Source organism: Pocillopora verrucosa, chromosome 11 (genome assembly GCF_036669915.1).
Source record: "Pocillopora verrucosa isolate sample1 chromosome 11, ASM3666991v2, whole genome shotgun sequence".
NCBI lineage: Eukaryota > Metazoa > Cnidaria > Anthozoa > Scleractinia > Pocilloporidae > Pocillopora > Pocillopora verrucosa.
This window is the reverse complement of record NC_089322.1, coordinates 1,721,969-1,746,647: the sequence shown is the minus strand read 5'-3', so window position 1 is coordinate 1,746,647 and position 24,679 is coordinate 1,721,969. Positions and strand designations below refer to the sequence as shown.

General features: G+C 37.1%; 2 protein-coding genes and 1 pseudogene across 2 annotated transcripts; 1 reads left to right on the top strand and 2 right to left on the bottom strand.

Annotated features, from left to right (window-relative positions):
* Positions 1-1,067: 1,067 nt before the first annotated feature.
* Positions 1,068-2,147, bottom strand: LOC131768367 (adenosine receptor A3-like). The gene has a single exon (XM_066158615.1). The coding sequence runs from the start codon at positions 2,040-2,042 to the stop codon at positions 1,068-1,070; it is 975 nt and encodes a 324-aa protein (XP_066014712.1). The 5' UTR covers positions 2,043-2,147.
* A 9,819-nt stretch (positions 2,148-11,966) lies between these two features.
* Positions 11,967-13,035, top strand: LOC131795217 (adenosine receptor A3-like). Its single transcript, XM_059112784.2, has one exon. It carries the CDS (start codon positions 11,967-11,969, stop codon positions 12,939-12,941), a length of 975 nt encoding a protein of 324 aa, XP_058968767.2. The 3' UTR covers positions 12,942-13,035.
* A 9,611-nt stretch (positions 13,036-22,646) lies between these two features.
* Positions 22,647-23,740, bottom strand: LOC131768551 (histamine H2 receptor-like; annotated as a pseudogene).
* Between the last annotated feature and the right edge of the window lie 939 nt (positions 23,741-24,679).

Here is a 24,679-nt window from a genome sequence, read left to right as displayed (position 1 = left end):
CTATACCATTTCATCGTGGAATCATTTAAAGTTTTTAACTTCTAAAGAAAGAGCTAGAAGTTTATTCTCTTCACTCATGATCGTAACTTATATTTATTTGCTGTTTATTCCCGAGCATCTTACTATTAATACCATGTCCCTAAATTGATCCTCTTTGTCATCCTCATTATCTGCTTGCTCTAAACTTTCTTTAATTACACTTTAGTAGGGGGGGGGGGGTTAAAGAGTTGACTGTTTATTAATATGAGCACCGAATACTCCTCCAACACGCTATTTTAAGCCACTTAAATTATGTCTTAAATGTGCGTGAAAATTATCATAAACCAAGAAAGAACTATCCCAATCAGCATGGTCACGCGAAAAGTGAGCTGTCGCGGTAAAATTCATTCGTTTAAGATAAAAGTTATATGGCATATCATTGGAAATAGTAAATTCCGTAGGAAATAGTAAAAACGCTGCAATTGATCACATTAAGTTATTCAAAAGCTATTTTGGTTTTTTTTTTGTTTGTGTGTGTTTTCCTATTTTCCAAACAAGCCTAGTTAATCGTCAGACTTGTGCAAACGAAAGCGATAACGATAAAATTCTTTTTGATTGTAAATAGTTCACATTGCCACAATGATGTTAGCAATACAAGTTATCCTTCGAAGTAAAAAGTGGTAAATTGAAAGAAAAATACTGCAGGATGTCTACATACAGCGTGATCCATTCATTAAGATTAGCGCAAACAGATGCTTTTAACTCTATGCCTGTAAAAGTTTTTTCGCATTTAGGTACGAGCATTTGTCTTCGCGGACTTTATCTCACTCCTTTTTAGGGTAATGCTTCTATGGAAAGAAAAATGATTACATTGATAATAAAAATTCGCTTTTTCATGAGTTATAGCAGCTTTTTTGAAGATGCTTCGAGGGAATTCCCCTCCGGATCAACATATGGCTAAATAAAAAAAATGACTTATCGAAGTTTTGAGCCATGTATTGTCCTGAGTTTATGTACAATATTCTTTCTCCCCATTTACTTTGTGGTAAACAAACCGTGCACAGTCCTTGTTGGGCGGACAGAGTGGATCAGTTATCAACATGGATGACACTCGATGATCGATTGTAGTTTATCCGTAATGGCCGATTGCTGGTTCTAAACATCTTTCGAAGTATGTTCACGATGGCGTGTCGAACGTGTCTCATGTTCCAGCAGTAAATGACAGGATTCAAAGATGAATTAAGAAATATGAGAGTCATTGAGTAAAGGAAAAATTGTTTTAAAGCGATACTCGAGCCATAGATTCGAATAACAGCCTTGCAAATTAAAAAAGGCAAATAACAAATCAACAACAAGAGATATACGTAAAATGTGCTAACTGTGGATTTAATTAGAACAATAAAGTGTTTTATTTCATCAGAATGAGCTACTTCTTGTACTTGCATAGAATGAATCTGATTCTTGTGCCGTCGTATAATTAAATATATCCTGGTGTACACCACAAATGTGACAATGAAACCAAAAGCTGCAAGAACTGACTCTGTAATACTCCAAACACTAGGCAACCCCCACAATACTGTCGAAGAAACAAATGCACTGCACAACCATTTCCCGATCATCACAACGACAACACGCTTGTGAGTCACAAGCTCTTGATATCTGAGATGAAGATGAACAGCTAAGAACCTGTCTACACTTACAGCCACAACACCAAGGAACGAAGCAGTTGAGAATAAATAACCTGAAATATTCAGCACTTGGTAAGTATTACAGTTAATATTTTCCAGTTGTAACCACTTGACCAGAAAGAAAGTGTATATTGGTTGGCTAAACAAACCAACAGCAACATCTGAGAAGGCAAGACTCAGCAGCAGAGTTTTCAAAGTTTTTGCCATAGCCGAAGTTTTGTGGATGGCGTAGATTGTCACAATATTCAACATGATGGAGGTGTGAGTTGTAAAATTGCTAAAAATGCAATTGGTGATAAAAGTCGAACGAAGATCTTTAAGTTCAGTGTATCTGGGAATATAATCCAAAGACTCGTTACAAAATAATTCGCTCATGATCTCAACTCACTCATAAAAGATAGGGCCCTGTATTCCAGACAAACAGAACGTGTTGCGATTCTTTAGCAGGACAGTTTCTCCTTTTCTACTTAAAATGTTACCTTTCCTCCCAAAAGTGATAAAATTTAAGAAAAGGAATCCTCTTAATCCTCGCAATCTGAGTTTTTGGAATGTCAGCTAATGCTAAAGAAAGAACTTACGTCAGACAAATTATTTCACAGATGGAGGAAGTCAAGATGTTCAATTGTATTTTGAAATCGACACTTTTCTCCCGAGGCTTGTTTTTTAATTATATATCTTGAAGATGTTAATACTCATACTAACACAAAATAAAACATGTCCTTGAAAGCCTCTCTTGCTACAGCCCCTAGCTCTGCCGTCCCTGAGGTATTCAGGTATCACCATGAACGACACTTGAACGCCGATTGTAAAATTGCGCCAGATGGCTGATTTGTTCTCCAAGATATGTTCAGCGGTATTTCCATGAAAGCGCGTCGAATGCGTCTCACCTTTTAAAAATAAATGACAATCCGCTATGGAACTCTTTCTAATATCTCAGTTCTCGCTATTTGCGAATCGGTCTTTGTAGTAATCGTTGCTGTTCAAAGTAGATGCATACAATTTGGGTTTCTACGGCAGAAAGCCGTTAAAAAATAGTCCCTCTATCATATATCGTACAAAAGGAACGGTCAGTATTTATTTTCTGGGGTGGGAAGAAAGGCAAAGGATTCAGTAGGACATATGCTTTTATTCCTATCAAAGTTTCCGTCGCCTTCAATTAAAAATAAGAATTAAGAAACCGGTAACGGTAGTTGCGGACTTAAGCTTCGGAAATGGTTTCTTTTTTTCTATGTAAATTTTGCCTATAACTGCCGACTGTTTCACCAAACCTCTTAAAACTAGCACTGACAACTAAGTGACATGCCAGCTTCAAATAAAACAGAAGGAAACCTATGTCATCTATACTTCTGCCTCAAAAGCAGAATTCCCAAATTACTTTGTTATAGTGGAAACGAACTTCTTCCTCTTAATATACAGTCAACTTTTTGACTACCCTTAATGTGCAATTTGAAGAAATTCTTAAGCAAACTGGTAATAAGAACAACAGAGATGATCAATTTGGGGACATGGTATTGATTGTAAGATTCTCAGGACAAAAAAAAAATAAATATAAGGTTTGATCATGAGTGAAGGGGAAAAACTTCCAGCTCTTTCATTAGAAATTTAAACTTTAATTGATCATACGATAAAACGGTATAGCGTTACGTTGAGAGCGTCTCGTAATGCCCTCAGGGAGAAAAGCAAACAGGAGCTAGTATTTACGAGGGAAGAAAAAATCGATGTTGATCATTGGCTAATGAGTGGATTCAAAACGAAAATAGATTGGACGATATACTTGGAAATTAAACAAACAACGAAAAGCATCGAGTTTGTCTCAACACTTTGAGGTAAAAAGTTAGTCAAAGCACAATGCTGCGTATGGAAACAAAAGCAGAAGATGCTATAAAGTTATTGATTAGCCCGCAGATGTTTACGGGTAGTCCTTGATAATAGTAGGAGTTTTGACAACTTAAAAGTAATTGTGTTTTTCCTTGTCATCTCCTTTCACTTAGATGCATATAACAGATAGGTTTTGACATCAATTTGACAATCATTTTTAATTTTTGGACAAGTTAAGAGGACATCCGTGCAAAAATCAAACAAAAATGGAATTTTTATTTCAAGGGTCAAAAATTCAAATTGTCTCAAGTTTTGCACACAAGTAGAACCTAATAAGACAAGAAAGACTGTATATTTTTTTCCTCAAATATGTTTTTATTTTCGAGAAAAACGAACTTTTCGCTTTCACCCTCTAGAATCAATGGAACGGGTCATAACAGGTCGAAAATTGAACACTTTCGCTCGCTTCGCATTTCAAAGATATTACGTCTAGGGAAATCTTATCAACGTGTGCTCTTTCATAGACTCTTCGTCTTCTGTAAAATGTAAGTTGTGTAGGAATTGGTTGCTTAGAAGCTTTTAGCCATGCGAAAAAACAATGTGCTCTCTTCCGTTACAAAAATATGTCGATGAAGGAAACCTCTTTTTTCACCATGTGCCATTATTCAGAATTCCACCAAACTACGTATGTAAATTTCCGAAGGAATGATCTTCAAAATGACGTAAAGTTTTCTTTGGGAAAATGTTTTCTCGCGACACAGGAAACTCTTCAAAATAGCATAAAACCACGCAATATGTAGATTGCATGACCAAAGAGTTAAGGAGCATTCCTGCCTTTGAAATTACTCAAAATCGTACAGGAGAACTTTTTCAAAAACAAATAACAAATTTATACGTAGTTTTGTTAAATTACTTTGTCTTTTATCATTTGAAGCTTGTTTCTGCAGAGATATTCTGCCATCGTTCTGTCTAGTACGATTATGCACCAGTGCCAGTAACGGTCTACGATTAAAAACTTTGCTCGTCTCTCGCATACGAATCTTAAGTTTCTACCCTTTGTTTGACTTGCTAACCCGTGCCTTTTAACTAGCCCATGGTAAACGAAAATCCACAAAATGTTACCTTACAGAGGCCCCTGCAAGAGTTAAGTGAGGGCTTGCGTGACCTAGTTTGCATAATTGCGGTACGAGTCGTCGTGCTCTTGTGACAAAATAATTTACACCTGCGAGTGGGGTCGGTCGACGGCATTTAAATAGGCACAAATACGAGGAAAAGAAATAATAAGTCTAGATATCCATTTAGCTCTGAGTTTTCCTCAATTTTTACTCGTGTTATTTTATTTTCTGCGTGAGTAAAACTATGATGTTTGTTGACTTTTCTATTTAAAAGCGAGACAATTAATTAAATTAACAAAACCTAATAAACATTGCTCCATTCGATTTTTCTCGCGCGAAACTAAGAAAAATAATTATTTCCCGCCCTTTCTGAATCGGAAGTCTCACTTGTGAATGAAATGGAAGCTTCTTGCTCATTTAAGTTTAGAGTTGGAAGTGCTTGCTCGTACGACCGACGAGACAGGAGTAAATTATTTGAGGTGGTTCCCTTGGTGTCATGCAATAAGGATGTACAGGGTCATAAAAGTGCTTGGTGTTTTGCCGGAGTTGAGAACGAGAGTGAACTCATCCTTTCCTGAGCAGAAATTTTTTACATGAGTGCAAAGGATATAAACGCCTTAATAATTTGTCCATTCCACCGTTCTGAGCTTGGCACTGGATGGCGAAGGAGGAGACAGAGGCGTTAGTAGAGCGATATCAAAAGTTATATTTCAGAGAACCGGCATCCTTGTACCTCTGGGTTCAGGCATGGCTTTCATGAACCCTATTGCAAAAAAGGTAATTGTTGTGTAATATATGTGCTCTATGTATTCAGATATTGGTGCTTTTTAAGAAATGCAATTTTTCAGTAGACATAAATTATTGGCTGCGTGAGTCTTAAAATTGGTTCAGGTCCAGATTAGAGATGATAGGAACTCATACCTTGAGAACGTCGAAGGTTTGACCAAGGTTGCTAGGCCAAGTTTGTTTTTTCTGTATTACTTGCCCACGATTTGTAGTCATTTTTTCGATCATGGGAAGGAAGAGCTCCATGTCAAAGTTAACTTTCACTGAAAGTCATTTTACTCGTCATCGTTGTTGTCGTCATCGTCTTCATTATGATTGTCGTTATTATCATCATAAACATCACCAGCATCATTATTATTATCATTGTCATTATCATTACCGTTATCGTTTTCATAACTGTTTCTTCTATTACCATTGCACAGGTGTCTGTAGAAAATGCAGAGAGAGTTTTGAAAGCAAGTCACAGATTGATGAGCTAACGCTTGCAGTCAAGGATCTAAAGATGGTGAGCAATCTACTCGATAGGTTCAATAGAATTACACTGCCTTTTCCTAACGCAATAACACTTTTTGAGGAAGTAAATAAAGTTAAACTAAAATTTCTATTTGTTGTTGTAAGTAATTTAGGAGGGCCTAATTAAGCAAGAGAACTGCCGAGCCTGCTGCAGTGCAAAAAAATTCCGTAAATAGAGTGCCGAGCCATATAGCCGCTACTCAAACTTGTGCTTTGAATATATCCTCAGGCCAACAGTAGTGACATACCAATGAATCCTACAGCTACTCCAGAAAACATCGGCATTGGCTATGGAAACAACGGAGAGCCTTTACCACCCATCTGAGAGCTCAGAAGATTTTGAAAGCGCAACAGAGGTAAAAGGTACTTGTAGTAGTTCTGAATACCACCGGGACTGACCGCGGAAGCACCTGGGAGCTTTTACCACCCATCTGAGAGCTCTGAATTATCCGATGGTGCAAAAGAAGCAAAAGGTAGTTCTAGAGAAGCACTCAATGCATTCCTAGCATGTAGGGATGTCAGCCCTGTACGTCATCAGTTGCTAACATCAGGGGGTTCAATAGCTCGCAGAACACAACACTACCACATTCGTAAAGCAAGACAAGTCGTGATGGCAGCCCTAGAAGAAACTGCGCCTGGAAACGCTGAAATCTTCTTGAATAAAATAGTGATATCAAACGACGTGGCACAGACAGAGGACCAAGTTGCTACAAGAATGCGAGCCACTGGAGCACACGAAGGCAAATCCTATCCATTATTGCTGACAAAGTAAACTATCGAACGTTACAGAGTTGGATTCCCGGTCTACCACGATATAGATTTAATGTCGCCAGGAAACACGCTCACATGTATGGAGGAGGTGCTGAAGTTGAAACTCGTAGTGTGCCGAGGATGTATGTCTCAGCCACACAGCTCGACCACTTCCTTAACTTCATCACAAGTGAACACATTATCCAAAAACTTTCATTTGGTCAAAGAACATTGAAATTATCATCCGAAAAGAAAATAACAGTACCCAAAATGACCGTCGAGTGACCATACCTGCAATTATGCTAATTGGGTCATGCAAGCCCTCAGTTAGTCCACTTAACTCCTGCAAAAACCTCCCTTTGAAAACTCTGTTAGTTTTTATCGAGTGCTGGTTAAAAGACACGGGTAAGCACATAGAGAAAGTTAAACAATGGGCAGAAACTTAAGATTCGTATGCGAGAGACCAGCAAAGTCTTCAATCGTATACCGTTACTAGCACTGGTGAATAATTGTACTAGACAGAACGATGGCAGAATATCTCTGCAGAAACAAGCTTCGAATGATAAACGAAAAAGTAATTTAATAAAACTGGGTATAACTATGTTATTTGTTTCTGAAAAAGTTCTGCTGTTGGATCCGGAGTCATTTCGAAGGCAGGAATGCTCCTTAACTCTTTGGTCACGCAATCTACACATTGCGTGATTTTATGTCTTCCGTGTGCTATTTTGAAGAGTTTCCTGCGTCGCGGGAAAACATTTTCCCTAAGAAAACTTTACGTCATTTTGAAAATCATTCCTTCGGAAATTTACATACGTTTGGTGGAATTCTGAATAATGGCACATGGTGAAAAAAGAGGTTTCCTTCACCGACATTTTTTTGTAACGGAAGAGAGGACATTGCTTTTTCGCATGGCCAAAAGCTTCTAAGCAACCAATTCCCACACAACTTACACTTTACAGAAGACGAAGACTCAATGAAAGAGCACACGTTTGTTAGATTTCCCTTGATGAAATATCTTTGAAATGCGAGGCGAGCGAAAGAGGGTGTAAGTAAAAAGTTCGTTTTTCTCGAAAATAAAAACATATTTGAAGAAAAAAAATACACAGTCTTTCTTGTGTTTCTTGTCTTACTAGGTTCTACTTGTGTGCAAAACTTGAGACAATTTAAATTTTTGACCCTTGCCATAAAAATTTCATATTTAGTCTCCACTACACAACAAAAAACACAGTAGTGTACACCAAATAAGTTTATTTAGGGAAGCCTGCCGAGAACCAACCCGAGGCACATATAGCCCGAGGCGTGCATACATACATTCGCAACTGATATACCATATACAATCCTGATATAAAGTCAATTCCTTACACATTCAAAATAGGTATAAATTACTAACATGCACACTTCACCAAGTCGGGATTAACAGAGGTGGGCAACCGCTTACAAGGACATTACTACGGTTATACGGAGGCCAGAAAAAACCTGCCAGAAAAAAAAAACCCCTTTGGGGAAAAAATATGACAGGAAATCTGGGTAGGAACCATGGCCCACACTCAGAGCAGTTGGCAGCCCGTCCTACGAGGCTTCACAGTTAAAGAAAATAAGTTTTCAAACTAAAATAAATTTGTCATCAGTCAGAGGTGGACGGTTGGTTCTGAGGCCTAGATGGACGCCACGTGCTATACTACCCTTTATATACCACTGCATCATTACCCATGATGCTCGGGCCTAAGGCCCGGGCCTTGTCGTATCTCGTGCCGACAAAATATTTATTTCTGCCTTATTCGCAGACTCAATCGTCAGAAATACCATTTTTGTTCGATTTTTGCACGGATGTCCTCTTAAGAGGCTGTCCGCGTAAGAACGTATAAGGCAAATTTCGTCCCTTCACCGATTTCCCTATGTTTTTCAGTGAAAGTCGATAATTCTATCCCATGTACAAATATCACATTTATTTTGATAATTTTTCATCCTTTTTCATTCTTTATGAGACAATTTTAAAGGTCACCCCAAAACTGCCCAATTTGCCCTCGGTGACCCCTATTATTAAGCTATAAATATCGAGCGCTACCAAATCCTTATTTACTGCTCTAGAAAGCTGATTATTTCACATATTTAAAAATGACTTTATTTCAATACTTTAAAGGTAAAATGATTGCATTCTATAAAAATTTTACCGAGTTGTGAAACTTTCAAAATACCTTATCGTGAGCATTGAAATTTGTGAGGATTGAGGTACATGCGGTTGAAAGCTATTTTCTCTTACGTGGGACCTGATCTAGGGTCAAGTCTATTGCAGCTTAAAAGTACTTAGATAGAACAAGTTAAACATAGAATAAAACTTTTGGGCACTCTCCATCCTGCATCGTAGAGAACTTCGCGAATTTCATAAATATTCGCCATCTTGATTGAAACCAACGATAAGGCGGTCCGACCTGCAGATAGGTTTCTAAAGCAGCCCTAAAATACTTGAAGGTCCCGCAACGATTATGTGATGGAGTATCAAGATCGATATAATTCATCATTTTGGCCATATTTTCACGAAATGGCTCAAATTTTCCGGAAAAATACTTCGTTAATAATTCCTATATGCAAATCAGCTTTATGCGTTCGTGTTATACACGTCAAAAATAGTAACAACATTTAGCCGTTCAAAGAAGTGTTCCTATAAATGTGAAACTCATCTGTTGTATCCTTTCTTGAAAGCTCTATGTAAAATTTCAAGAGCCAATTCCTTTGAACACAATGCGCTATGGGAATCCAGTTTGTTTTGATAACTAAGTTGTTCATTTCCCGCAAGTGTTTTTATCTAGTGCATAATCTTTTCAGACCTGTTTTGCCGTTTTTCTTCAGGAAAATAATTCACCTTCACTTGGGGAAAAATTTCGTCTTACCATTTGTGAAAGTTGTTTAGATGGTGAGCTAGTTGGTTCTCATGATTAACGCGGTGGAGTTTTTGTAGCGTGACTGTGGACTGCTGTGAACTAGCCTAGTCACGCAGTACCAGCATTACAAGATTGTCTCTCGTCTGGTGAACTCAAATTAAAGAAACATTTAATTAATTCGGCAGTTATATCATGATATGTTGATGTTACCCCATCGTGAGAATGAAAATCTCCCCAGAAGAAATTGAGAAATTATGCAACCGATAGAAATTGTTATATTTAATTTAATAAACGTTTCCAAAAGTAGGTAAGCGAATTTAGTAACTTAAGTTAAAGGCATAAATCATTGAGGAAATTTCGAGGAGGCAATAGAAAAAGTCTCTTTTCTAAATGCTCGTACATGCTGTAGAGTGAGGGTCTACATGACTCATGGTCACGGTAGGCTGTCGTTAGAGTAAACAGGGACTGGAGATACAAAATTGTATTTAGACTCAATTATATGTCCCAATGGCCAAAATTACTGTGCACTTCAATTTTTTTAATGAAATAATGTATGTAGGAATTGCAGAAGCAAAGACGGAGAGATTAAATTGAAAGTAAAGCTAGTTTTACTTTAGAGAATGGTGGAAATTATGAAGGTACTTAAAGAGATATGATATTATCTGCACCAAAGTTTTCGTCTTCTCTTTAACATCAAAATAGAAAGTCGATGAGACGGAGGAAGAAAACGAAATTACGAGCCTGATCGAAGACCTTAACTTTGAATGAGGTTTTGTCACTCGTTGTTCGTTTTACCCATGAATGCAATTTTTTTTTTGGTTGCATTCACACCCTCGGGCCGTTAAGGAACCTCTCTGTTTTGAAGATAATAACAGTCGATTCTCCTAAGCAGCAGCTTTCACCTGGACTTGGAAAAAAACCGATAAAATAAAAATGGGCAGCATCAACATGGACTTTTGAAGACTTTTATAAAGATAATGACAAGCCGCTGGGACTCAGGAAAGGGCGACCACGACTGCTTAACAGTCGTTAAGCTTAACGTTTAATACAGGTGAAAATTAAAATAACTAAGAGGTAACAATTTCAGGACTCTGACAACCGACCGCTAAATACAGGGTGACCGCTAATACGGTGCCGCTTCATACAGTTGCCACTGTATATCTTTCTGACTACTTGTAAAACGTCACGACAAGCTGTTTATGCTTGTAAATTATTTCTTTGTTCCTTCTGATCAGTATTTAGACAATTTTTTCTTTACTTAGTTGCTTCTAATTTATACTTTTGGCCAAGAGATTGTAAACAGTTTATAACCTTTTGTTTTGGCCAAATCGAGAAATTAAAGTCCCGCGAAATTAAGAACCGCGAAAAACAAGTACTGAACGATAAATTACATAAATCATCTGTATCCATGGGGGGACTAAGGCGAGGTTAGTGTGCGTGAATATTCAAACATAAGTTTTAGAATAAAGCAGGTTCCACATGCCTGTCGAAGGAACATGACCAGTTTAATCCACACGGGCAATCAGAACTGTGGTTAACATCATAATAAGCGAATGAGAACCCGAAACAAGTCAGAATAGACGGACTGTCAAAAGCACTAAATGAGCCGAGTGATGCTTTTAGCGCCATTCACTCCGACGAAAAGCTAACATTCGAACTGTCAGTTTTAAAAAATGTCTCCTCAGCGTCCAAGTTACATGATCATCTCAGATAAAATAAAATTGACTCGCAATACCCCCACCGAAGTAGCATCGCATTTTTTCGGAAAACTCACCCCCTCTGTTCATTTGCAGTTTAGATTTCTGCCAAAAATGAACGGTTTCGCTCAAATTCAGTAGCTTGTGAGGTGATCTCGTACCCAGATCCAACCCTTTAACTGTAATTGAACTGTAAGTTACAACCGCCCGGCCGTGAATGGGGTGGGTAAGAGACTACCTTCAAGCAGACCTTCTCTGCCCGTGGGAAGACTTGAAACGAATCAGGGAGAGGTGTGCCAGGGATCCGGCACCACTTGCAAACCTCTAGCTGACTACCCTTCACAGGACTATAGAGAATTGGCTGCCATTGCACTGCCAATGAGAGAGGATCGTAAGAATATTACAGAAGCTTATGGGGGAATCAGGAAAATTTTATCGTGACAACCAAAACCATGAACGAGAAAAAACGAGCTCCACAAACATATTGTTATACGTTTTAAGCGAACGGAGGTAACAAAGGGAAACTCATATGTAATTTATTTTCTTTAACTTCCCATCTCAGCACCGGCCGCAACCATCTGCCGAGATGTGAGGACTGTTTACTCGAACGTTAGATGACGGAGGGTACTATCGTTGTTGTCCTTAGTAAGGCTTGTGATAAATTGGCTTGCTAAAATATCGCAACCCATCAACTATTTGTCTGAAATAGCGACCCCTATAATTTATAAGTGAGTGAAAATCATGAGCAAATTGTATTGTAACCAGTCTTCGAAATTTTTGCCCATATTCGCCGAACTTGAAGATCTTCGCTCGACTTGTATCGCCAACTGTGTCTTTAACATTTTTCTTACTTACACCGCCTTCATGTTGAATATTGTGACAATCTACGCCATCCACAAAACTTCAACAGTGCCAAAAACTTTGAAAACTCTGCTGCTAAGTCTTGCCTGCTCGGATGTTGGTGTTGGTTTATTTAGTCAACCATTATACACTTTCTTCCTTATCAACTGGCTTCGACTAGACAATCCTAGCTGTATCCCTAAACAAGTGGGGACGATTTTAGGTAGTTTATTTTCAGCTGCCTCGTTCCTTGGTGTTGTGGCTATAAGTGTAGACAGGTTCTTAGCTGTTCATCTTCATCTCAGATACCAGGAGTTCGTGTCTCACAGGCGTGTTGTTGTGGTGGTGGTCAGCATATGGGTGTATAGTGCATTTGTTTCTTTGTTTACATTGTGGGGGCTTCTTAGTGCTTGGAATCTTATAAATACAATTACTGTTGCTTTCGGTTTTATTATCACACTCGTGGTGTACATCAGGATATATCAAACTGTACGACGGCACAAGAATCACATTCAGTCCATGCAAATACGAGACGAAGCTCAGTCTGAGGAGATAAAAAACTTAACTGCCCTAATTAAATACACAGTTGGAATATTTCACGTATATCTCGTGTTTTTAGTTTGTTATTTGCCCCTTTTCATTTGCATGGCTGTTATTCAATTTTATGGCTCGAGTATCGTTTTAAAGAAACTTTTTCTTTTCTTATTGACTCTCGTGTTCCTGAATTCATCTTTGAACCCTTTTATTTACTGCTGGAAGATTAAACACATTCGATACGCTATCATAGACATATTACGAAAGATGTATTGGAACAGCAATCGGCCATTTCGGATCAATTACAATCGGTCATCGAGTGTCGTCCATATTGATAACTGATCGCCTCTGTGTGGCTTACAAAGACTATGGGCGGTATTTGTTTACGACAAAGTAAAATAGGGACAAACAAGATTGTACATAAACTTAGTGATATGACCCGGCAGCCAATAATCCCGTGGTTCCAATTTTAAGTACTCGATAAATCGAACAATCTGTAATGTGGAAGGGAAAGGCTAATTTGAGCAAGAAAGCTGGTGTTATCATCGATAGATAGTGAAATTGTAATTATGGATGTAAATAAAAGTAGGATACGACACAAGATTTTATTCACATCAAGGTTTCCGTCGCTCTTAGTTTCAAATCAGAATTTAAAATCAATAACAGTGGTTGCGGACTTAAGCTTCGGAAAAGGTTTCATTTTTCCTTTGTATATTTTGCCCATAACTGCTAACTGTTTCGTCGAATTTCTCAGTTAAAACTAGCACTGTCAGAAAAACAAATAGGAGCTAGTATTTACGAGGGAAGAAAAATCGATGTTAATGATTAGCTAGTGAGTGGACTGAAAACGAAAATGGATTGATCGATATCCTTGGAAATTAAACAAACAACAAAAAGCACTGAGTTTGTGTTAACACTTTTGAGGTAAAAACTTAGTCGAAGCAGAATGCTGCATATGAAAACAAAAACAGAGGTGGCTTTAGAGTTATTGATTAGCCCGCAGATGTTTGCAGGTTACCCTTAATAACACCGAGAGTTTTGAGAACTTAAAATTAAGTATGTTTTTCCTTGTTATTTCCTTTGTTTATATGCAAATAACAGATAGGTTTTGGAATCATTATGACAATTCTTTGCAATTTGAAGACAAATTAAATGGGTCAATAAAATGAGATGTATTGAAAACATTAGTCTCGAAAGTTTGTTTATACAAATAATCGACGGCTTAAATTTTGGGCATATCTATGATGATTACGTGGCAATTTTAAAATGCCTTTCAAAATCTCGGAGAATATTCTAAAGCCTCGATTTCTCCTGGTTTTGAGGGGCAACAGAGTGGGGATCAGTCTTCGCTAAGAGATTTCGTGGGGGGGGGGAGGCTAATCGGTCAGTCAGTCTCCTCTTAATACTCTGTTGGCGACAACTGAAACCCCTTTTGTTTTCCCTTCGACGCAATTACAAATAATCTCCGAGATTTGGAAAGACATCTTTAAATCACCACATAATCATCATGGATAATCCTGAAATTGAAGCCGTCGATTATCTGTCCAAAAAAAAAACTTTTAAAACGAGAATAATTTTTTGACTTTATTTTATGTGACTGACCCATTAACTTGTCTAGAAATGAGAAAGAATTGTTAAATTAATTCAAAAACCTATCAGCTATTGTGTCTAAGCGAAAGGAGGTTACAAAGACAAAATACTTAATTTTAAGCTCATAAAATTCTTGGTCAGCTAGTATTATGTAAAATGTCATTAAAACATCTGCAGACTAATCGATAACTTTCGTTTTCGTATGCAGCATTCTGCTTTGAATAAATTTTTACCTCAAAAGTGTAACCAAAGGCAAACGAAATGCTCTTCGCTGTTTGTTTAGTTTTCAAGCATATCAATCAACCCATTTTCGTTTTCCATTCACCCGACAGACAATGATAAACAATAATTTCCCTTTCCTTCTTAAATACGTGCCTCTTGTTACTTCTCCGCCTGAGGAAAAAACGTGACGCTCCAAATGTGACGCTATACCATTTCATCGTGGAATCATTTAAAGTTTTTAACTTCTAAAGAAAGAGCCGGAAGTTTATTCCCTTCACTCATGATCATAACTTATATTTATTTGCTGTTTATTCCTGAGCATCATACTATCAATACCATGTCCCTAAATTGATCATCTTTGTCATTCTCATTATCTGCTTGCTTTAAACTTTCTTAAAATTACACTTTAATAGGGGAGTAGAGGAGTTGACTGTTTATTAATAAGAGCATCGTATACTCCTCCAACAAACTCTTTTTAGCCACTTAAATTATGTCTTAAATCTCCCTTCAAATCATCATAAACCAAGAAAGAACTACCTCGATAAGCAGTAAAATTCAGTCATTTAAGATAAAAGTTAAATGCCATATCATCGGAAATAGTAAATAAGGTAAAACGCTGTACTTGATCACAATAAGTTATTCGAAAGCTATTTTCGTTTTGTTTTGTGTTTTCCTATTTTCCAAACAAGCCTAGTTAATCGTCAGACTTGAGCAAACGAAAGCAATAACGATAAAACTCTTTTTGATTATAAATAATTTACATTGTCACAATGATGTTAGCCATAAAAGTCGAAGTAAAAAGTGGTAAATTGAAAGAAAAATACTGCAGGATGTCTGCTTACAGCGTGATCCATTCATTAAAATTAGCGCAAACAGATGCTTTTAAACTCTGTGCCTGTAAAAGTTTGTTCTCATTTAGGTACGAGCAATTGTCTTCGCGGACTTTATCTTACTCCTTCTTAGGGTAATGCTTCTATGAAAAAAAAAATGATTACGTTGATATTAAAAACTAGAGTTATAGCATTTTTTTGAAGATGCTTCTAGGGAATTCCCCTCTGATCAACATATGGCTAAATAAAAAAAATGACTTATCGAAGTTTTGAGCTATGTACTGTCGTGAGCATAAACAGTTTTGTTCTGTTTCAACCTCCTTAGAATAGATAACCAGGTTGAGGTAAAAAGCAAATGAAGCTCGTTTAATTTAGGAATTAGCTGAGATACATCGATAACCAAACCAACTTTCCTGTTTAATTCTCCTCTTTCGTTCCACTCGTGAGAATCTGATGTTTTGTGTATTTGAAACTCGACAGGATACCCAATGATTTGGCTGCTGAGTCATATCACTAAGTTTATGTACAATGTTCTTTCTCCCTGTTTCCTTTGTGGTGAACAAACCGTGCACGTGCACAGTCACTTCTGCTGTAAAAATTCAGATTATACGCATTTACTTCTAACAGCAACGATTACTGCAAAAACTCATTCAGGAAAAGCGAGATCACTGATACCAAAAGTTCCATAAGTTACATAACTTATTATCTGTTAAAATAATTAAACCAAACATTGCTTATTGTTCATTTCATTTTATTGACCCATCAACTTGTCTAGAAATTGCAAAGAGTTGTCATAATGATTCCAAAACCTATCTGTTATTTGCATATAAACAAAGTTCTTAAAACTCGCTGTTATAAAGAACCACCCACAAACATCTGCAGGCTAATCAGTAACTCTATAGCCACCTCTGTTTTCGTTTTCATATGCAGCATTCTGCTTCAACTAAGTTTTTCCCTCAAAAGTGTTAAGGCAAACTCATGCTTTTTGTACTTTGTTTAATTTTCAAGGATATCGATCAATCCATTTTCGTTTTGAATCCACTCAATAGCTAATGATTCTTCTCCCCTCGTAAATACTAGCTCATGTTTGTTTTTCTTCCTGAGGGCATTACGAGACGCTCTCAATGTGACGCTATATCGTTTTATCGTATGATCAATTAAAGTTTTTTTACTTCTAATGAAAGAGCTGGAAGTTTCTTCCCTCCGCTCCTGATCATACTTTGTATTCATTTGTTGTTTAGTTCTGAGAATCTTACTGTCAATACCATGTCCCCAAATTGACCATTTCTGTCATTCTTATTACCTGTTTGCTTGAGAATTTCTTCAAATTATACATTACGGGTGGCCAAAGCGTTGACTGTTTATCAAAAGGAAGAAGTTCGTTTACACTATCACAAAGGAATTTGAGAATTCTGATTTTGAGGCAGAAGGATGGATGGCAAAACATTTCCTTCTGTTTTATTTGAAGCTGGCATGTCACTTAGTTGTCAGTGCTAGTTTTGGCGAGACAGTCGGCAGTTATAGGCAAAATTTACATGAAAAAGAGGAAACCGTTTCCGAAGCTTAAGTCCGCAACTACCGTTATTGGTTCATTAATTCTGATTTTAAATTGAAAGCGACGGAATCCTTGATAGGAATAAAAGCATGTGTCCTACTGAATCCTTTGCCTTCCCTCCCACCCCAGAAAATAAATACTGACCGTTCCTTTGGTAGGAAATATGGAAACTATTTTTTAATGGCTTTCTGCAGTAGAAACCCAAATTGTATGCATCTACTTCTAACAGCAACGATTACTGCAAAAACTTATTCGCAAATAGCGAGAACTGAGTTATTAGAAAGAGTTCCATAGCAGATTGTCATTTACTCTTAAGAGGTGAGACACATTCGACGCACTTTTATGGAAATACCGCAAAACATATCTTAGAGAACAAATCAGCCATCTGACGTAATTTTACAATCGGCGTTCAAGTGTCGTTCATGTTGATATCGGAATACCTCAGGGACGGCGGAGCTAGGGGCTGGGGCAAGGGAGGCTTTTCAAGGACACATTTTATCCTGTGTTAGTATTAGTATTAACATCTCCAAGATATATGATTAAAACAAGCCTCGGGAGAAAAGTGTCGATTACAAAATACAATCCAACATCTTGACTGCCTCCATCTCTGAATTAATTTGTCTGACGTAAGTTCTTTCTTTGTCATTGGCTGACATCCCAAAAAACCCATATTGCGAGAGTTAAGAGGATTCCTCTTGTTGAAGTTTATCACTATTGGGAGGAAAGGTGACATTTTAGGCTGAAAGTGGAATCAGCTCAAGATTTTCTGCCTAAAATAAGGAGAAACTGTCCTGCTAAAGAATTGCAACACGTTCTGTTTGTCTGGAGTAGATGGTCCTATCTTTTATGAGTGAGTTGATATCATGAGCGAATTATTTTGTAACGAGTCTTTGGATTATTTTCCCACATACACTGAACTTAAAGATCTTCGTTCGACTTTTATCACCAACTGTATTTTTAACAGTTTTTTAACTCACACCTCCATCATGTTGAATATTGTGACAATCTACGCCATCCACAAAACTTCGGCAAGACAAGAAAGAAAGTGTATATTGCTTTGCTGAACAAACCAACAGCAACATCTGAGAAGAAAAGACTCAGCAGCAGAGTTTTCAAAGTTTTTGCCATAGCCGAAGTTTTGTGGATGGCGTAGATTGTCCCAATATTCAACATGATGGGGGTGAGTTATAAAATTGTTAAAAATGCAGTTGGTGTTAAAAGTCTAGCGAAGATATTTAAGTTCAGTGTATCGGGGAAAATAATCCAAAGACTCGTTACAAAATAATTCGTTCATGATATCAACTCACTCATAAAAGATAGGACCCTTTATTCCAGACAAACAGAATGTGTTGCGATTCTTTAGCAGGCCAGTCTCTCCTTATTTAGGGCAGCAAATGTTGAGCTGATTCCACTTTCTGCGTAAAATGTTACCTTTCCTCCCAAAAGCGAAAAAATTCATCAAAAAGAATCCTCTTAATTCTCGCAATATGAGTTTTTGGGATGTGGAAGAGGCAGTCAAGATGTTCAATTATATTTTGAAATCGATACTTTTCTCTCGAGGCTTATTTTTAATGATATTTCTTGAATATATTAATACTCATACTAACACAAAATAAAATGTGTCTTTGAAAGCCTCCCTTGCCCCAGCCCCTAGCTCCGCCGTTCCTGAGGTATTTTGCAGTAATCGTTGCTGTTCAAAGGAGATGCATACAATTTGGGTTCTACAGCGGGAGAGCCATTAAAAAATAGTTAATCTGTCCTATATCCTACAAAAGGAACGGTCAGTATTCATTTTCTTTGTGGGGAGGGGGCAGAGGATTCAGTAGGACACATGCTTTTATTCATATTAAGGTTTCCGCCGCTTTTAATTTAAAATCAGAATGAAGAAACCAATAACGGTAGTTGCGGACTTAAGCTTCGGAAAAGCTTTCTTTTTTTTCTTTGTAAATTTTGCCTATAACTACCAACTGTTTCGCCAAATCTCTTAAAACAAGTACTGACAACTAAATGACATGCCAGCTTCAAATGAAACAGGAAACTTATGCCATCCATCCTTCAGCCTCAAAACCAGAATTTCCAAGTTACTCTGTAATAGTGGAAACGAACTTCTTCCTTTTAATAAACAGTCAACGCTTTAGCCACCCTTAATGTATGATTTGAAGAAATTCTCAAGCAAACAGGTAATAACAGTGACAGAGATGATCAATTTTGGGATATGGTATTGATAGTAAGATTTTCAGGACTAAACAACAAATAAATATAAGGTATGATCATGAGTGAATGGAATAAACTTCCAGCTCTTTCATTAGAAGTTAAAAACTATAAAACAGTATAGCGTCACATTGAGAACGTCTCGTAATGCCCTCAGGAAGAAAAAGGAGCTAGTATTTACGAGGGAAGAAGAATCGATGTTAATCATTAGCTAATGAGTGGACTGAAGACGAAAATGGATTGATCAATATCCTTGAAAATTAAACAAGCCATAAAAAGCATAAGTTTGCGTCAACACTTTCGAGGTAGAAACTTTGTCGAAGCAGAATGCTACGTATTAAAACGAAAACAGAGGTGGCTATAGAGTTATTGATTAGCCTGCAGATTTTTGCACGTGGTTCTTGAGAATACCGGGAGTTTTGAGAGCTTAAAGTTAAGTATGTTTTTCCTTGTTATTCCCTTTGTTTAGATGCAAATAACAGATAGATTTTGGAATCAATTTGACAGTTTCTAGGTAACTTAATGAGTCAATAAAGTGGAATGTATTGGAAACGTCAGTCTCGAAATAAGAGTGTTCAAAAGTTATATACGGCAAAAAAACTAGCGTTCACCGTACGGAAAACGAAGGTTAAATTCACGCAAAACGCAGGTTTATTAACGTTAACCCGTGTTTTGCATACGGAAAATCCGACGTTTTTTGTAAAGATAATCGAATGCATAAATTGTGGGCATATCTATGATGATCACGTGGCAATTTGACGATGCCTTTCAAAATCTCGGAGAATATTTCTAAAAGCCTCTATTTCTCGTGGTTTTCATTGGCAACAGAGCGGGGATCAGTTGTCGCCAAGAGAGTTTCGTGGTAGGAGGGGGAAGAGAGAAACTTGCCTTGGAGAATATTTCTAACAGCGTCGCTTGTCAACTTTCTTAAAAGCTTACAAGGTACCAAGGAGGGAGGGGGTAATAGGAATATTTCAGTCTTATGGCCGGATAATGTTGTTTTTAACTTGACACAACCAAAATCCTCCTTAGGAAATAAATAAAACATCAAAAAGCCTTCAAGATGATAACAGTACATTCTGAACAATAAGCAAGTTTGGTTTAGTTATCTTAACCGAGAATAGGTTATGGAACTTTTGGTATCATCGATTTTCTAACACAGACCTCGTTTTTCCTGAATGATTTTTTTTCAGTAATCGTTGCTTTTAGAAGTCAAAGCATATAATTTGGGTTTCTATAGCAGAAAACCTTTAAAAAATTTCCTTTGTCATTTATTCCTCTCAAGGGACTTGTCATTCTTTATCGCCTGCTTTTTTTTTGAGGGGGTAGGTCGAGTCATAACAATATTTACATAGCCCTCCCCCTCCAAAAGATTTTCTAAGATTCCTGACCCCTCCCTCCCTTGTTGACAATTAATTGGCAGTCAATTTACTATGGTCTCCTTTTAATACTATGTTAGCGATAACGGCACCCCCTCCGTTTTTCCTTAACCCTTCAACTCCCAAGATCTGATTGTTAATTCTCCCCTCTACCTGCTACACATTTCCTTGTAAATAATTTATAAGAATTTAACGTTAGATCAAGGTAACAACTTCTATCTGATAAGTTTAGGTATTCTCATTACCTATTCGTTGGATAATGTATGGATATTTTAGAGAGAAATTAGTTTTAAATCACTCCTAATAGTTAACGGGTTAAAGCCAGGAGAAATTGACGCTGTTTCAAATAATCTCCGAGATTTTGAGACATCTTCAAACTGTTACTTAATCATCATGAATAAGCCCGAAATTTGAGCCGTCGAGTATCTGTCAAAAAAAGCTTTAAAGCACTTTCATTACGAGACTAATATTTTGACTACATTTTACATAACTGACCCATTAGCTTGTCTAAAAATTGGAAAGAATTGTTAAATGAATTAAAAAACCTATCGGTTATTGCGTCTAAACGAAAGGAGATTTCTAGGAAAAACATGCTTAATTTTAAGCTCATAAAATTGCCGGTCAGCTAGAATTATGAAAAATCACCTGACATCTGCGGGCTAATCAATAACTTTACTGTCACTTCTGTTTTGTTTTCGTATGCAGCATTCTCCTTTGACTAAGTTTTTATCTTCAAAGTGTAACCAAAGGCAAATGAACTGCTCTTCACTATTTGTTTAGTTTTCAAGCACATAGATTAATCCGTTTTCGTTTTCAATCCACTCAATAGACAATGATAAACAATAATTTCCCCTTCCCTCTTAAATACTTACTCCTGGTTTTTTTTTTTCCTAAGGAAAAAAACCCTCCAAATGTGACGCTAGACCGTTTCGTCGTAGGATCATTTTAATATTTAAACTTCTAACGAAAAAGCTGGAAGTTTATTCACTTCACTTATACCTCACATTTAATTGCTGTTTATTCCTGAGCATCTTACTATCAATACCATGTCCCTTAATGGATTATCTTTGTCATTCTGGCTCATTATGTGCTTGCTTTAAAATTTCTTTAAATAACAAATTAGTAGGGGAGTTGTGGAGTTGACTGTTTATTGATATGAGCACCGTATACTACTCCAACACGCTATTTTTAGCCACTTAAATTATGTGCACTTAAATCTTCCTGAAAATTATCATAAGCCAAGAACTATATCTCGACCAGCATGGTCACGCGAGAAGTGAGCTGTCGCACGAAAATTCAGTAATTTAAAATAAAGGTTGTATACCATATCCTTGAAAGAAGTAAACAATAAACGCTTTAATTGGTCACAACAAGTTACTCAAAAGCTATTTCCGTTTTGTTTTGTTTTTTTCCTATTTCCAAACCAGTCTAGTTAATCGTCAGACTTGTGCAAACGAAAGCAATAAAGATTAAAATCTTTCTAATTGCCAGTAGTTCACATTGTCACAATGATGTTGGCAATAAAAGTTACCCTTCAAAAGTGAAAAGTGGTAAATTGAAGGAAAATACTACGTGATTTCTGCCTGCGACGTGATCCATTGATTATAATTAGTGCAAACAGATGCTTTACCACTTTATGCCCGTAAAAGTGTGTTGTCATTACCGTAAGAAAAATTTTCTTTACGGAGTTTATCTCACTCCTTCTTAGTGTCAGTGTCTCAATGATGTTAGCAATAAAAGTCAGCCTACAAAGTGAAAAGTGGTAAGCCGAAAGAAAAATACTCTAGGATCTCTGTCTCCAACGTGATCCATTCAACATAATTAGCGCAAACAGGTGCTTTATAACTCTTTGCCCTTTAAAGCTTGTTCTCATTAAGGTAAGAGAAATTTTCTTCGCATCACTCCTTCTTAGGGTAATGCTTCTATGGAAAAAAATTGATTATATTGATAATAAAAGCTCGCTTTTTCATGCGCTAAAGCAACGTTTTTGAACATGCTTCAAAGGAATTCCCCTCTTATCAACTTATGACTAAATAAAAAAATGAGTTATCAAAGCTTTGAGCCTTGTACTGTGGTAAGCCTAAACAGTTTTGTTATGTTTTAACCTCCTTAGGATAGCCAACCAGGCTGAGCCAAAAAGCAAATGAAGCGCGTTTAATAAGAATTATTAAACGATAAGCAAACCAGCTTTTCTGTTTCATTGGCGTCTTCCTTTCCACTTGTTATAATTTTTATCTATTGTGTATTGAAAACTCGACTGAATACACAATCATTTGGCTGCTGAGTCATATCACTAAGTTTATGTAGAATGTTCTTTTTCCCTATTTCCTTTGTCGTAAACAAACCACGCAAAGTCCATGTTAGATGTACAGAGTGGATCAGTTATCAATTTGGACAACACTCAATGATCGATTGTAGTTTATTCGTAATGGCCGATTGCTCTTCCGAGACATCTTTCGCAGTATGTCCATGATAGCGTGTCGAACGTGTCTCATCTTCCAGCAGTAAATGACAGGGTTCAAAGATGAATTAAGAAATATGAGAGTCAATGAGTAAAGAAAAAAATGTTTTGAAGCGATACTCGAGCCCAAGATTCGAATAACAGCCGAGCAAATAAAAAAAGGCAAACAACAAATCAACAACAAGAGATATACGTAGAATAAGCTAACTGTGGATTTGATAAGAACTAATAAAGTTTTTTATTTCATCAGAATGAGCTACTTCTTGTACTTGCATAGAGTGAATCTGTTTCTTGTGCCGTCGTGCAGTAAAATATATCCTGGTGTACACAACAAAAGTGACAATGAAACCGAAAGCTGCAACAACTGACCCTATAAGATCCCGAGTACCAGGTAACCCCCACAACGTTATCAAAGAAACAAATGCACTGCACAACCATTTGCCGATCACCACAACAACAACACGCCTGTGAGTCACAAGCTCTTGATATCTGAGATGAAGATGAACAGCTAAGAACCTGTCTACACTTACAGCCACAACACCAAAGAAGGAAGCAGTTGAGAATAAATAACCTGAAATAATCAGCACTTGATAAGTATCACAGTTAAGATTGTCCAGTTGTAAGCACTTGACCAGAAAGAAAGTGTATAATGGTTGGCTAAACAAACCAACAGCAAGGTCCGAGAAGGCAAGACTCAGCAGCAGAGTTTTCAAAGTTTTTGCCATTGCCGAAGTTTTGTGGATAGCGTAGATTGTCACAATATTCAACATGATGGAGGTGTGAGTTATAAAATTGTTGAAAATGCAGTTGGTGATAAAAGTCAAACGAAGATCTTTAAGTTCTGTGTATGTAGGAAAATAATCCAAAAATTCTTTACAAAATAACTCGTTCATGATATCAACTCACTTATAAAAGATAGGATCCTCTATTCCAGACAAATTGAACGAGTTGCGATTCTTTAGCAGGACAGTTTCTCCTTATTTCGGGCAGCGATTCTTTGGCTGATTCCACATTCTGCCTAAAACGTTACCTTTCCTCCCAAAAGTGGTGAACATCAACAAAAGGTATCCTTTTCTTGAGGTATGGGTTTTAATGTTGTAAGGCAATGATAAAGAAAGAGCTTACGTCAGACAAATCAACAGACGTAAGCTGTGAAGATGTTCAATTGTCTTATGAACTAAACAGTTTTCTCCCGAGGCTTGTTTTTAATCATATATCTTGGAGATATTAATACTCATACTAAGACAAAATAAAATGTGGCCTTGAAAGCCTCCCTTGCCCCAGCCCACACCTCCGCCGTCCCTGAGGTATTCATGTACCACCATGAACGACACTAGAACGCCGATTGTAAAATTACGCGAGATGGCTGATTTGTTCTCCAAGATATGTTCTGCGGTATTTCTATGAAAGTGCGTCGAATGCGTCTCACCTTTTAGCAGTAAATGACGATCCGTTATGGAACTCTTTCTAATACCTCAGTTCTCGCTATTTGAGAATCAGTTTTTGCAGCAATCGTTGCTGTTAGAAGTAGATGCATACTATTTGGGTGTCTACAGCAGAAAGCCACCGAATATATTTCATCTGTCATTTATCCCACAAAAGGAACGGTCATTATTCATTTTTCAAAATCAATTTCAATTTCAAATCGTCACGTAATCGTCATGGATAAGCCCGAAATTTGAGCCGTCGATTACCTGTCAAAAGAAAAGCTTTGAAGCACTTTTATCACGAGACTAATTTTTTGACCACATTTTACATAACTGACCCATTAACTTGTCTAGAAATTGGAAATAAATGTTAAATCAATTCAAAAACCTATCTATTACTGCGTC

What these genes read in the sequence shown, in the direction of transcription:
- LOC131795217 (XM_059112784.2), top strand. Translation starts at nt 11,967, where the DNA reads ATGAGCAAATTGTATTGTAACCAGTCTTCGAAATTTTTGCCCATATTC.
- LOC131768367 (XM_066158615.1), bottom strand. Translation starts at nt 2,042, where the DNA reads ATGAGCGAATTATTTTGTAACGAGTCTTTGGATTATATTCCCAGATAC.